This window comes from Oncorhynchus gorbuscha, linkage group LG15 (assembly GCF_021184085.1).
Source record: "Oncorhynchus gorbuscha isolate QuinsamMale2020 ecotype Even-year linkage group LG15, OgorEven_v1.0, whole genome shotgun sequence".
NCBI lineage: Eukaryota > Metazoa > Chordata > Actinopteri > Salmoniformes > Salmonidae > Oncorhynchus > Oncorhynchus gorbuscha.
Genome location: NC_060187.1, coordinates 66,299,136 through 66,313,536, shown reverse-complemented (window position 1 = coordinate 66,313,536; position 14,401 = coordinate 66,299,136). Strand labels below are relative to the sequence as shown.

At 43.9% G+C, this 14,401-nt stretch overlaps 1 protein-coding gene across 1 annotated transcript in view; it reads left to right on the top strand.

The window, feature by feature from the left end:
- Positions 1-792: 792 nt before the first annotated feature.
- The window catches only part of LOC123998339 (neural-cadherin-like), a 164,421-nt gene continuing 150,812 nt past the window's right edge, over positions 793-14,401 (top strand). Inside the window, exon 1 of the mRNA XM_046303461.1 lies at positions 793-1,956. Within this exon, the coding sequence (XP_046159417.1) occupies positions 1,029-1,956 (928 nt within the window). The 5' untranslated portion in view covers positions 793-1,028. The remainder of the gene's footprint in view (positions 1,957-14,401) is intronic.

The following is a 14,401-nucleotide window of genomic DNA, read 5'->3' as shown; positions in this document are numbered from 1 at the left end:
AGTTCATGTGAAAACACGAGCAAGTATAGTGTAGAGAATCATTGTACCATCTAAACTGCTGTAAAATATATTTTCCATAACCAAAAACATTGTATTTGCAGTTGTTTAAAGCTGGTGTACAAAACCGAAAGTCAAATATGTCAAAACGTAAGAACTGGAAGCATAGAGACAGATCTACCACTTCTTAGACTTGCTTTCAATGAGTGACACATCTATAACACACATTTCTATGTGAATTTGGTTGGTGCCCCAAAAGGTTACATTTTGCAGCTTTAATATATTTTGGGGTTTTATTCGACTATTCTATTATATAATGTTGAGAAGCCAAATTGGTTCCCGACGTCACACGTTGAAAGCAGAACAATCTACTCCAACCAGGAACCATAAAACATATAAAAAATAACTTTTGTTTAGCATAAAGCCTTTCTATCAAGGGAGGTAAATCCAGACAACATTTGAGGCCTATAATGTTGCCTGTAGTGCAGCCCAACAGAACACTGATAACAGTTTGCCAAAACCCAAGAAAACGAATGTGTATTCTAGGGACAAGTCTCTCCAGCAAACAAAACTCACCCATTGCTTACACACAGCATTTTACATTGTGGGCCTGAATACTAAAAGCTATCCAACGTTCGTCTCCTGCGCAGCTAAATCAAACTGCGTGTGGGCTGGCCGATAGCTGTCTTTCCGTCCCATTCCGATCTCCGATTGGCTGTGCCTCGAAGGGCGGTGATCATAGTACCACATGGAGCATCTGCTGCGTGTAGCCTATGCCTGTCAGTGTAGAATTCATCCTCTCTGTGCTCAAGTGATGCTTCACGGAATAAACTGGAAGCGAACTTGTCACTTTGGCGCTGTTCTTTGAGGGACTGCTGCTTTTTCATTTCTGAAGCATTGCACTTTTGGGGACATTTACACCATATATCTACTCACCCTCACCGAGTATTAATAACAATAATTGTTCGATTATTTATGCCGCAAGAAACTTTTATGTTGTACTAGAGTGACAACACTGATTTGATGGAAACATGACGGGAGCTACAAACGGAACCGTAGCCCTGAAGACATTGTTGCTTGTCGCATTGGTTTCATTTTCAACAGGGAATTCAAAGCTGCCTGTGTATTATGGACAAATTGTGGAGAACTCGCCCGCTGGAACAGTGGTGGATTGGGTAGCTTTACCGGTTGGAAGCAACTGTCATGTTTCGGAACTGGACATTGCGTTGGAAGGGAAGGACGCATCGGATTTTCGTGTGGTTTACCATCAAGGAGAACAGCATCTTATTTTGAAATCCACAGAAACTTTGGACAGAGAGTTTATAGCAGTGTACGATTTGAAGGTTGTGCTTTCTGGTTGTTTGAATAGTGCCGTGGTGATTAAAATAGAGGTGCTTGATTCAAACGACAACATACCCCAGTTCATCGAGGGAAACGAAAGGGTAAAAGTTGACGAATTGACCCCTATCGGTTCCGAATTGGTCCGTCTTTTTGCAAAGGATTCCGACGGTGGAATGAATGGCCGGGTCACTTATTACGCATCTCCAAAATGCCAACATGTGTACGTAGTTCCCCAAACCGGTCAGGTAATGCTGGTCAGTTCTCTCATTGGTGTCATGAACCTAACAGTCCGTATTTACGCTCAAGATAATGGAGATGTCGCATTGATAAGTAAGCCGGTGACACTTCACCTTGATGTGCAGAGACCTGCTGTCTCGAAGGTTAGGAGGCCCCGAGCGGTCTCCGAGGAACTGTCCTACACAGTGACCGTCTCAGAGGATGTGAAAGTCGGTGACATGATATTCACGGTGCCTGGCCAGAAGTTTGAGAAAAAGTGGTACGAGATAATATCAGAGGCGGACTCCCCGGTTCAGATCGAGAGGGACTCGGGTCGTCTGTATCTCGCGCACAGACTGAAGTCCCCCGCAGAGGTCATGGTCAAAATCCAAAACCTCAGAGGTAAGGGTGGATTGTAAAAGGTGCAGTGTCGTGTGTTTTCAGTGTTTTTCCCATTCAAAGTTGCTAGTTGTCTGAGGCATCTGTCTCTTTGGAAAATGTAGGCTATGCCTATGCCATTGGTACAGTGTTGAATGGGGCTCATTTGGGAAAGTCTCTCGCGCGGTGCACCATTACTATATCCGACACTCATGTGAAACAGTATTTTATAGGTCTAAGCATCATTGTGAGTGAGAGACTCAGCGTATCCTATTGTATTTGCTCAGGGCTTTTAGATAAAGTTTACTTGCTATAGAAAAAAACATGTTTAGCTACTTATTAGGCTGCAATGTAAAACAATGAATTAAAAAGATAATCGCGCACGTCCGTGGAATAATTTAAAAATTGGACAATAACTTGATATCAGGTGTGAATAAAGTGATGTTTGGTTTGGGTATATTGCTATTTCATCCGTTGGATGCGCGAGCTGAGCTGCAGCACCTTGCGCAGGAGAAAATCAGTTGGCAACGGAACCTGGCAGTATCTTATTCATTCAGAAATCCTCATGGCCGATGTTTTTGTTGTTTTGCACAATATATAGCCTACATTTTGAAGTATAATATAGACTTTTATTCAATGAGTCTTAATTCTACTGTATGGCCAGTTGTCATTCATGCTGTGCGTAATGATATTCACAAGAACCTATTTATCGCACTCTGGGATGCATGTGTTCGCTCTACGTTGATTACACATCATTGACACGCTAGGTGAAGGTGTTATTTGTTGCCGGCAGGTCGCTAATTGGGTAAACAGGATTATAGCACTTGGATGATGGAAATGTGTGTGTGGCTATGCATGCAAGACACGTCTGCCCACTGTCCCCAATGCCCAACACATGAGTGTCCATGTATGGGTGTGCACTGGCGCTATTAAGGACATTAACATCTGTATCATTTTTTCCAAATAGATCTTATGCACAAATAAATTCATTTTTGGTTGCTTTTCTGTATCCTAAACCTAGCGACTGTACCATTATGCTAATTTTAGGCTTAAGAATTGTGATGCTGGAGATAGTGATACAGTTGAAGACATTACCATAGCCTGTATAACAGGCCTAACGATTAGCCAGTTTTTTTTTAGATGACAGTCACAACTGAAATACATGTTATTGCTCGGATTTAGACTGTGATTGAATTCAGACATTAACCTCATATCATGAAAAGTTGTCCAGGTGAGGATTTGGCCAAGTCCCTAAATCACGACATCTGCTAGTTTAAGGAAAAGTCTCCTCTGACATGCCAAGTGGATCTAGAGGTAATGAAGTTTTCCAAACGAGAACTCTGCCTCATCCGCTGTTTATTTAGAGTAATGGTGATTATTTATTCACCCTGACTTTCCTAGTCTGGCACATGTGGTCTTACAAACCTAGACAACGGACTTGACAGGAGATAGTTTGTTTAAGGGACGTTGGAGTCGGGTTTATGCAGTGGTGCTCTCATGCGTAAAGTGAACTAGAATTCAAATTTTCCGCACTAAACTCATTACTCAGTATTTATTGCATTGTTGTAATGTTGTGCTACAACATATGATTAAACCATGGAAACCTCAAGTCATGTTCAATTAGCGCTTAATTATTAACACAAGCCTCACCCGACAAATTAGGTCAACCAACAGATTGTCTACATGATTTATATTGTCGGCGCTGCATAACAATGATATATGAATTAATAAAACCTTACCCTCCCCCGGATACTAACGGAAGCTTCTCCCATGAAGATAATGTCGTCTTACATCTTGTTGAAGTCCTCAATTTGAATATGAGTAGATAGATTATAATATAGATGTTGTGCTGCTAGGAGGAATGTTCTTGTACAAGCTGCAGAGATGAGTGGGAAAATACTTTTCTTGTGATACTGGAGCGAGTTCAAATGGAATAACGACCGAAATGTACTGAGTGGAATTGTCAAAATGGAGCAGGGACACTTTTATCTATCAGCATAACCAAAATGCTTGAGAGAGCCCCCCCACAAGAGTCTATACACAGACTCAGTGTGCCTGTGTAGTCTTTATGTCAAACTATAACGCTGATGTCTGCATGTGTTGTAAGGATGTCTGCATGTGTGATCACTACACATCCCAATTATAGCCTAGGCCTATATATTCTTAACGGTGTTCAAGTGTTTGTTTGTGAGATTTGTTTGATAATGCATATTATCTCCCCTTATAGCCAATTAAAAGTATTACATTCACTGCATAATACGTGAAGCACATGCAGCTTAGATAGATTCACTGGCCTGGGGGATGTCTTGGAGTAAACCACATGTAATCAGAAGTATTGTTCTCCGCTCTTGTGGCCATGCAAGGGAGAGCGCCAATGCAAAGGTCTTTGGGGACATAATTACTGTTCAAACTATTGTCTAGCCAAGTGCCACTGCGCCACATTCCGTTTGAGTGTGTTAGAAGAGGAATGGTTATTTTTTCCCGTTCTAAAGAGTAGATGCTTTCAGATAACACAATCTGCCCCAAGTGTGTGGATGGGTCTAGATGACTTTCCACCCCTTTGTTTGTCTTTCCACACACACACGCGCACACACACACACACACGCACGCATGCATGCACGCACGCACACACACACACACACACACACACACAGTGTTTCTCTTTCCCCTCACTTTTCGTCTTTGTCTTCCATGTCTGGCACTTCTTAGGCCTTTCAATGCCAGCTGTAGAGCAGATTCAAGTACTGTATTTATTTCTGGATGTGAATTGAAGTTGTCTTTCACTTGAAGAAAGCTCAATATTACTGATCTGTTATGTGCTGTACATGCACGCATACATGTGTGTTCCTACATTTGTGTCTTCCCATGTGTCCTTGTAGGCCACATTGACCTTGCTTAAACCTGTGAGTGGGAAGACAAGGTTCAGAGGACACTAGTGTTGGTGACTCAACTTTGGTGTCAAATACCATTTCATTAACAAGCCGGTCACACACACAGTGGTTTGTCTTGAGCCATTGTAGCATTATGTGTATACACGGCTGGGGGGGGCATTATGTGTATACACGGCTGGGGAGGCATTATGTGTATACACGGCTGGGGGGGCATTATGTGTATATACGGCTGGGGGGCATTATGTGTATACACGGCTGGGGGGGGCATTATGTGTATACACGGCTGGGGGGCATTATGTGTATACACGGCTGGGGGGGCATTATGTGTATACACGGCTGGGGGAGGCATTATGTGTATACACGGCTGGGGGCATTATGTGTATACACGGCTGGGGGGCATTATGTGTATACACGGCTGGGGGGCATTATGTGTATACACGGCTGGGGGGCATTATGTGTATACACGGCTGGGGGGCATTATGTGTATATACGGCTGGGGGGCATTATGTGTATACACGGCTGGGGGGGGCATTATGTTTATACACGGCTGGGGGGCATTATGTGTATACACGGCTGGGGGGGGCATTATGTTTATACACGGCTGGGGAGGCATTATGTTTATACACGGCTGGTGGGGCATTATGTGTATACACGGCTGGGGGGCATTATGTGTATACACGGCTGGGGGGCATTATGTTTATACACGGCTGGGGGGCATTATGTTTATACACGGCTGGGGGGCATTATGTTTATACACGGCTGGGGGGGGCATTATGTTTATACGGCTGGGGGGCATTATGTGTATACACGGCTGGGGGGCATTATGTTTATACACGGCTGGGGGCATTATGTGTATACACGGCTGGGGGGCATTATGTTTATACACGGCGGTGGGGGCATTATGTTTATACACGGCTGGGGGCATTATGTGTATACACGGCTGGGGGGGCATTATGTTTATACACGGCTGGGGGGCATTATGTTTATACACGGCTGGTGGGGCATTATGTGTATACACAGCTGGGGGGGGGCATTATGTTTATACACAGCTGGGGGCATTATGTTTATACACGGCTGGTGGGGCATTATGTGTATACACGGCTGGGGGGCATTATGTGTATACACGGCTGGGGGCATTATGTGTATATACGGCTGGGGGGCATTATGTGTATACACGGCTGGGGGGGGCATTATGTTTATACACGGCTGGGGGCATTATGTGTATACACAGCTGGGGGGCATTATGTGTATACACGGCTGGGGGGCATTATGTTTATACACGGCTGGGGGGCATTATGTTTATACACGGCTGGTGGGGCATTATGTGTATACACGGCTGGGGGGGCATTATGTGTATACACGGCTGGGGGGGCATTATGTTTATACACGGCTGGGGGGGCATTATGTTTATACACGGCTGGTGGGGCATTATGTGTATAAAGGGGACTTATGCATTTCCAGGGCCACATAAAAATGATTTTGCACAGGGCAGTGTGCCCCCTTCCAATATCAAGGCCAGGCAGGCTCTTCATCTGGCTTTGCGCCCCTTATCCCAAGAATAATTAGTGGTCCATTGGTCATATTTGTTTTCCATGTGGTTTCCTTTCAAACATTTTGATTTCTGCAGCCCTGGATAGTTGCTCTAGGGGGGCTCGGCACTCCACCCTCAGCACATGTAGGTGAAACACTGCAAGTAGAGCCGACTCAAAGTGTGTGCATGTGTGTGTCTACAGTACAATGCTGAGGGGCACTTTTTCCCAAGTCTCTATCTCCATGATGTGTGTATTGGCTTAGTAAATGCCGATAATGGATTGTGTGTGTCGAGTGTGTGGGAGAGCTCCGTTCCTTCCATTCCCCTGCCCTAGAGGGATCCAGGGATAGCACCCATGAAAGTTTGGAAAACCTCTGCAAGAAACAACTTTATCTTTCCCCAAACACAGCACGGAGAGCTGGCCCTGGGGTGATGGAACGAGTGAAAAAGAAAGGGAGGCAGAGGGAGAGAAATGAGAGAGACGAGAAAGTACCTTCGTCAGCTGGCGGAAAAGGAGGTTGATAAATTGGGGCCCACACACTGTAGAGCTTACAGACACCAGACTGACTGGGCTTGCTGCTGACTGGACTTTTCTGGAGTGGCTCTCTGTTCTTCCAGTTAGATTAGAAGTGACTGTGGAGGAGCCGGATGCCAGAAATCACACTTTGTGTCTGTCTCAGTACCACATTTGAATAATATCCCGGACATAAGGATTTGATATAAACGTATGTGAGTGTGAACTGTGTTGGTGTACTCATGTATATCAGGTATATATGTAGTACCTGGGGATTGCTGTTTGAGAGTAAGTTGGTGTGAGCTTATCTTTTCCCCTCCTCCTGTCCTTTATTTAGGTGTGTGTGTGTGTGTGTGTGTGTGTGTGTGTGTGTGTGTGTGTGTGTGTGTGTGTGTGTGTGTGTGTGTGTGTGTGTGTGTGTGTGTGTGTGTGTGTGTGTGTGTGTGTGTGTGTGTGTGTGTGTGTGTGTGTGTGTGTGTGTGTGTGTGTGTGTGCACCCAATCCCTGTCCCGTCATCAAATTATAACGGTGCAAAAAGTATGCCTACATACATTTTCTCCGCTTGGGTGCCCTTGGGTGACACATTTGGATGTCAGGCGCGGCTTGATAGGGTTTCTTCCTTCCTTCCTACCCCTCTTTCTCTTTATTTATCTATTTCTTTATTTCTGGCCTCACCATGGGCTAAAGCAACCAGACATTGTACCTCTAGCCTTGCTGTACCACCAGCGTCTCCTCCTTCTGACTCCACTTCTGACAATTAAACCGTTCTCCCATCTGCTGTTTACAGTATGGCTTCGAGACATGCCTGTGGACCTGTATACATCATTAAATACACGTACACATGCAATGTTAGCTCAGTCGTATAGGAGGAGAAAGGGGAATGTGTGTGTCGTTGTGGTACACATATGGGCGTTTATGTATTGGTTTATACTTCTATCTAATCTACATGCGTATTTATGTATTTCTGTTGATAGTCCTGTGTGTTTATTTTTGCCAGTGTGTGTGTGCCTGTACCTCGGTGTGTGGCCTTCGACTGTGTGTGTGTGCAGAAGGAGGAGAGCACTGGAGGATAAATCATTGTGAGGAAGCTAAACCTCTCCAGAATGGTCTTTTTTTGGACCAAATGAGGCCCTGAAGAACTGTTTGGGTCTGCCTGAATCAGCGTTACAGCTGTAAGGGAATGCACACACAAGGACAGGGACTTGGACATAGCCTCGGGATATAGTGATGGTCTCTCTCTCTCTCTCTCTCTCTCTCTCTCTCTCTCTCTCTCTCTCTCTCTCTCTCTCTCTCTCTCTCTCTCTCTCTCTCTCTCTCTCTCTCTCTCTCTCTCTCTCTCTCTCTCTCTCTCTCTCTCTCTCTCTCTCTCTCTCTCTCCCTCATAATTGAACTTCATGCCAGAGTGAGGCTCAGCCCTCTCCATTGTGTTATAATAGGTTATTGACAGCCGCTCCACACTAGCCCTAGGGAGACCATTTTTTATGACGAACTAGGACAAGGTCACTCGAACCTCTGCTGGCCCCCGAACATCCTGACCCACCCGCTCCGGAAGACACCCTCCCATATATACACGCACTCGCACATTCACAGGCACACACATACAGTGCCTTCAGAAAGTATTCATATCCCTTGACTTATTCCACATTTTGTGTTAAGGCCTGAATTCAAAATTGATTAAATAGATTATTTTTCTCACCCACCTACAACATGTTTTTTGAAAGGTTTGCAAATGTAATGAAAATTAAATACAGCAGTATCTAATTTACAATAGTATTCACACCACTGAGTCAATAATAAGTTCCTCGGCGTACACATCACGGACAAACTGAATTGGTCCACCCACACAGACAGCGTCGTGAAGAAGGCACAGCAGCGCCTCTTCAACCTCAGGAGGCTGAAGAAATTTGGCTTGTCACCAAAAGCAATCACAAACTTCTACAGATGCACAATCGGGAGCATCCTGTCGGGCTGTATCACCGCCTGGTACGGCAACTGCTCCGCCCACAACCATAAGGCTCTCCAGAGGGTAGTGAGGTCTGCACAACGCATCACCGGGGGAAAACTACCTGCCCTCCAGGACACCTACGCCACCCGATGTCACAGGAAGGCCATAAAGATCATCAAGGACAACAAGCACCCGAATATCTGCCTGTACACCCCACTATCATCCAGAAGGCGAGGTCAGTACAGGTAAATCAAAGCAGAGACCGAGAGACTGAAAAACAGCTTCTATCTCAAGGCCATCAGACTGTTAAATAGCCACCACTAACATTGAGTGGCTGCTGCCAACACACTGACTCAACTTCAGCCACTTTAATAATGGAATTGATGGAAATTGATGTAAAATATATCACTAACCACTTAAACAATGCTACTTAATATAATGTTTACATACCCTACATTACTCATCTCATATGTATATGTATATACTGTACCCTATATCATCTACTGCATCTTTATGTAATTCATATATCACTAGCCACTTTAAACTATGCCACTTTGTCTACATACCCTACATTACTCATCTCATACAGTATGTATATAGTGTACTCGATACCATCTACTGCATCTTGCCTATGCCGTTCTGTACCATCACTCATTCATATATATTTATGTACATAATCTTTATCCCTTTACATTTGTGTGTATAAGGTAGTAGTTTTGGAATTGTTAGGTTAGATTACTCGTTGGTTATTACTGCATTGTCGGAACTAGAAGCACAAGCATTTCACAACACTCGCATTAACATCTGCTAACCATGTGTATGTGACAAATAAATTAGATTTGATTTGACTTTGTAGAAGCACCGTTGGCAGCAATTACAGCTGTGAGTGTATCGTCTGCTTCCAACTCACACTCTCAAACACGTAGATCCCCTGAACGTAGATCCCCTGAACACATTGTGCCATTGGAAGACAGGAGTGATGGTTGCTGATAATCGGCCTCTGTATGCCTATGTAGATTTTCCATCATAAATCTGCCGTTTCCAGCTACAGTACTCATTCACAACATCAACAATGTCTACACTATATTTCTGATCAATTTGATGTTATTTTTAATGGACAAACAAAGAGCATTTCTTTCAAAAACATGGAAATGTATAAGTGACGCCAAACTTTTGAATGTTAGTGTATCTTATGCGGCTTGTTAAGCACATTTTTACTCCTGAACTTATTTAGGCTCGCCATAACAAAGGAGTTGAGTACTTATGGACTCAAGACATTTCAGCTTTTCATTTGTAAAAATGTTGAAAAACACAATTCCTCTTTGACATTATGGGGTATTGTGTGTAGGCAAGTGACAAAACAAATCTATATTTAATCCATTTTAAATGCAGGTTGTAACACAACAAAATATGGAAAAAGTCATGTGGTGTGAATACTTTCTGAAGGCACTGTATGCACACAAATCAGATCTCCCCTGCCACTGCTAATCTTAATTGTGAAATTGGACACGCTCAAACTTGTACGCTGGGATTTATATTAATTCCTGGAGACACATAAATAAACACTGCTGAAATCCCTCTCCGTCAACAGCAGAGGCAGCTTGCACTTGAAATGCTCTCGTTTAAAAAGAAAGGCAATATACACACTGTGATCAGGGATTTAGGCATTCCGTTTCTCTCACAGCTAATGATAGGAGTTTTTAGATGTGTGTGTGCAGCCCTTCTGCCCAGCCCAGCTATGTTGTTCCATCAACAGATCAATGGACTGTATGTCCCTGCTTTTCTAGTGTTCAGAGCCCCCAGAGGAGAACAGTGTGCAGTTTTGACATCAGTCGTGCAGCCAGCATCTGGAAAGGTGTTTGTGTGTGTGGTCATTGAGAAGGAATGGAATGGGACATGCATTCATTTATTATAGACTCGCTCATAGGCTCATGAGCTAGAACGTCTCATCATCCCAGTATCACTGATTATTGTCAAATAGACACATTGCTTATTGGAAACTCGTGACAGGCACACGAAAAAGACAATGTTTTTGTGTGCAGAACGCGATTTCGTATACAGTGCATTTCAATCCCAGTTAAAGACCGTTCAACTGAGTAAAGGCTGAGAAATGGAGTCAGATGTGGATAACAGGTAACCCTTTGCTAGGCAGCTGACATCCAAACCCCTCTCTGTGAGAATGGGGTTCGAATGACGGGCCTTCATGTGGTGGTGGAGAGGTACAAGGTTGTTTGGAAGACTGTTACTGTAAGACAGCAAGTGAGAGACACGAGGTGAGTTGACATATAAATACTCCCCTGGATTTATGTCCATTGGTTGAAAGAAACAAAAGGGATTGTTGCACAATTGAGCCCATAGGTTAAACAGCAAGTGTGGTGACATCGCCTTAGTGTGCCGTGCTCATAGGCTGAAGTTAACAGGTCAATTCGTCACGCTTGCTAATAGTAAAAGAGGAGGAGAGACATGGAAACATTATAAACGCTACCATATAAATACCTGCCATGCCCGTGAGATAGGAAGCTATATTAATATATTATGCTTGGAGATTGATAAAAAGTGACGCCCATTCAGAACAGCCTTCCTGAACAGCCTTCCTGATAACTACATCTATCAACCCAAAGGTTGTGTGTTCAAATCTCATCACTGACAATTTTAGCACTTTAGCTAATTAGCAGTTTTGCAACTACTTACTGCTTTTAAACTACTTTGCAACTACTTCGATTGTTAGCCAACCCTTCCACTAACCTTAACCCTTTAACTACTTAGCTAGCATGTTACCTAACCCTAACCTTAACTCCGAACCTTAAAGTCAGCCACCTAGCTAGCGTTAGCCACAACAATTGGAATTTGTGTAATGGGTTATGAAGAAAGAAAATTGTGTAATACACACAAAATGCGTTTTACCTGTCACGAATTTCGAATATGTCATTTGTGTCTATTTCACAATTAGCTGTGATATTGTGTTGGTCCCATGTAACGATAGAGATAGCATGTGCTATGTCCCTGTTTGGAGTAGTGTCTGTCTGTTTCTCTGTTTCTCTTTTTACACCCCTCCTATCTCCTTATTCTTTCTCACACATATTACTAGACCTCCATTATAAGGTAGAAACACACTTTACATAGGAGATTGTGCCATTTCAGGGCAGTTACAGAGAAACCTCCCCTGTGCCCCCAGACGGGCCTTCATTAGCTGATCTAATATGGACAGAGCTGTGCTCAGGAGTTCCTCTACAGCCTGAGGGTGGCAGAGATCTAATTTCTCCTGTTCTTCCCCGTCTCTCACTTTAGCCTGCTTAGGCCTGGTCTCACTACAATGGGATGAAGATGCCCTTAGACACTGATCTAAGGCCAGTGGTTAAGGTTATGATGTGCGGGGGATGAGCTGATCCTATATCTGCGCTTGAAGGCAACTTGTACTTGGAGTGCTGTAGCAGCCTCACTCAGGTTAATGAGGTGCAGTGTTATGGTAGCGGATGCTCATTATGGGACTAGACTCCAGGCATGGACCACATAACCAGGCTGTTGTTGAGGAACACCCGGGCCTCCCATACAGCCCACAGAGCACCACGTGAGGAGACACCTGCACCGCGACAGAGGAGCACACACACACACACACACACACACACACACACACACACACACACACACACACACACACACACACACACACACACACACACACACACACACACACACACACACACACACACACACACACACACACACACACACACACACACACACACACACACACACTAGAGTACACATACACCCATGCTGTCATTATTCTCAAATTCCCCCATCTTGTAGGTAATGACTTGTACAGAGACATCTTACCAGGGAAGTTGTGAAGCTGTGTGGATGTATACAATTGATTTGATTATATAATTACTATTAGTTAACCCATAATAGGGCTTCTAATTAGGTTTTTAGTTTTGAATCTTGCGAGCCACAAACAAACTTTTGCCCTGTTGGAGAGAGTTATGTGAAATGAGGGTTAGACGAGAAGGGCACAAAAACCCATCAACATGTTTCGGAAAGTCCCTGGGCAGTTGAAACCTGTGATGGGAAATCAATATTATGTAAGAATGGAGGCCAGAGAATATCCCACCATGTTGTTATCGATTTGGTACGGGGGTGCTGTCATAGACCATCATTTGCATAGGGCTGTGAAGAGCTCCTTTTTGAATTGCCAACTTCAAAGGGGGAGAAATAAACTGCCTAAAAAAGGGACTCGTTTAAAGATTTAAAGGCTGCAGAAATCAATTAATCAAACAGAGCGCCGAGCTCTGAGGTTGTGCACGGCAGAAAATCAACAAACAATCGCAGGCGGTGGGAGATTTCACGTTCAATTGGGGGCTTTATTTGAGATTGGAGGCAAATGGGAGTAAACTACCCGTGTAAAAGAGTAATTCCCTAGTTTACCCAGACCCACCGCCTGGTAGTTGGAGAAACAAGCTCTTTAACAAGCTCAGTGTATGTATGCAGGGGTATTTGTGAGGGTATGTGTATATGTATGTGAGTGTGTGATGTGGTACTCAAGGGACAAAATAATTCACACCTCGCCAGAGCAAAGACATGAGAATACATTAAGTGCCATCAGTACCCTAGCTTGTGTGTGTGTGTGTGTGTGTGTGTGTGTGTGTGTGTGTGTGTGTGTGTGTGTGTGTGTGTGTGTGTGTGTGTGTGTGTGTGTGTGTGTGTGTGTGTGTGTGTGTGTGTGTGTGTGTGTGTGTGTGTGTGTGTGTGTGTGTGGACGTGTTTAACTATACCTGTGGAGACCAGAAGTTGTAAACAAACAAGGATTTGACCAACTGGGGACATTTGGTTGGTCCACACATGGTCAAATGCTATTTCTAGAGGGTTTAACGTGAGGGTTAAAGTTAGGGTTAAAGTTAGGGTTATCAAACCTTGGGTTGCACGGGTCTATTGCAACTGTCTGCCCTGTTTCTATATTGTACATCTGTTAGGGAAAATAGGATTTTGAATGTGACTGAATTGTGTGTCCTCACAAGGTTAGTTGTACAAGACTGTGTGTGTGTGTGTGTGTGTGTGTGTGTGTGTGTGTGTGTGTGTGTGTGTGTGTGTGTGTGTGTGTGTGTGTGTGTGTGTGTGTGTGTGTGTGTGTGTGTGTGTGTGTGTGTGTGTGTGTGTGTGTGTGTGTGTGTGTGTGTGTGTGCGCGCGCGCGGACACATTTTTGTGTGTGTATGCACGCATGTGGATGAATTCAAACAAAATGAAACACCCATTGTGTCTTCTAACCAGAGACTGGCGCAAAACTGTGCTTCCATGGCAATATCAGAATTGGGTTGTCTGTCTAAATGCAGCCAAGGAGGCACAGAGCAAAATTACAATGCTGCTTGGCAAATAAACTTAAATGAGATTCTGAACTATCACCCACAAAAACACACGGCGTGTCTACACAGCAGATATCTAAAAATTCCAAAGTGATTTTTCTTCTTCTTGACTAATTAACCAAACCCTGGAACATACATCAAAAGCCCATCCAATCAGGCGTTTTGGGGGAGGAGAGCCATGTTATTTTCCAAGCTCATTTAATAGGATTCTTCTCCTTCTTATTAATTGA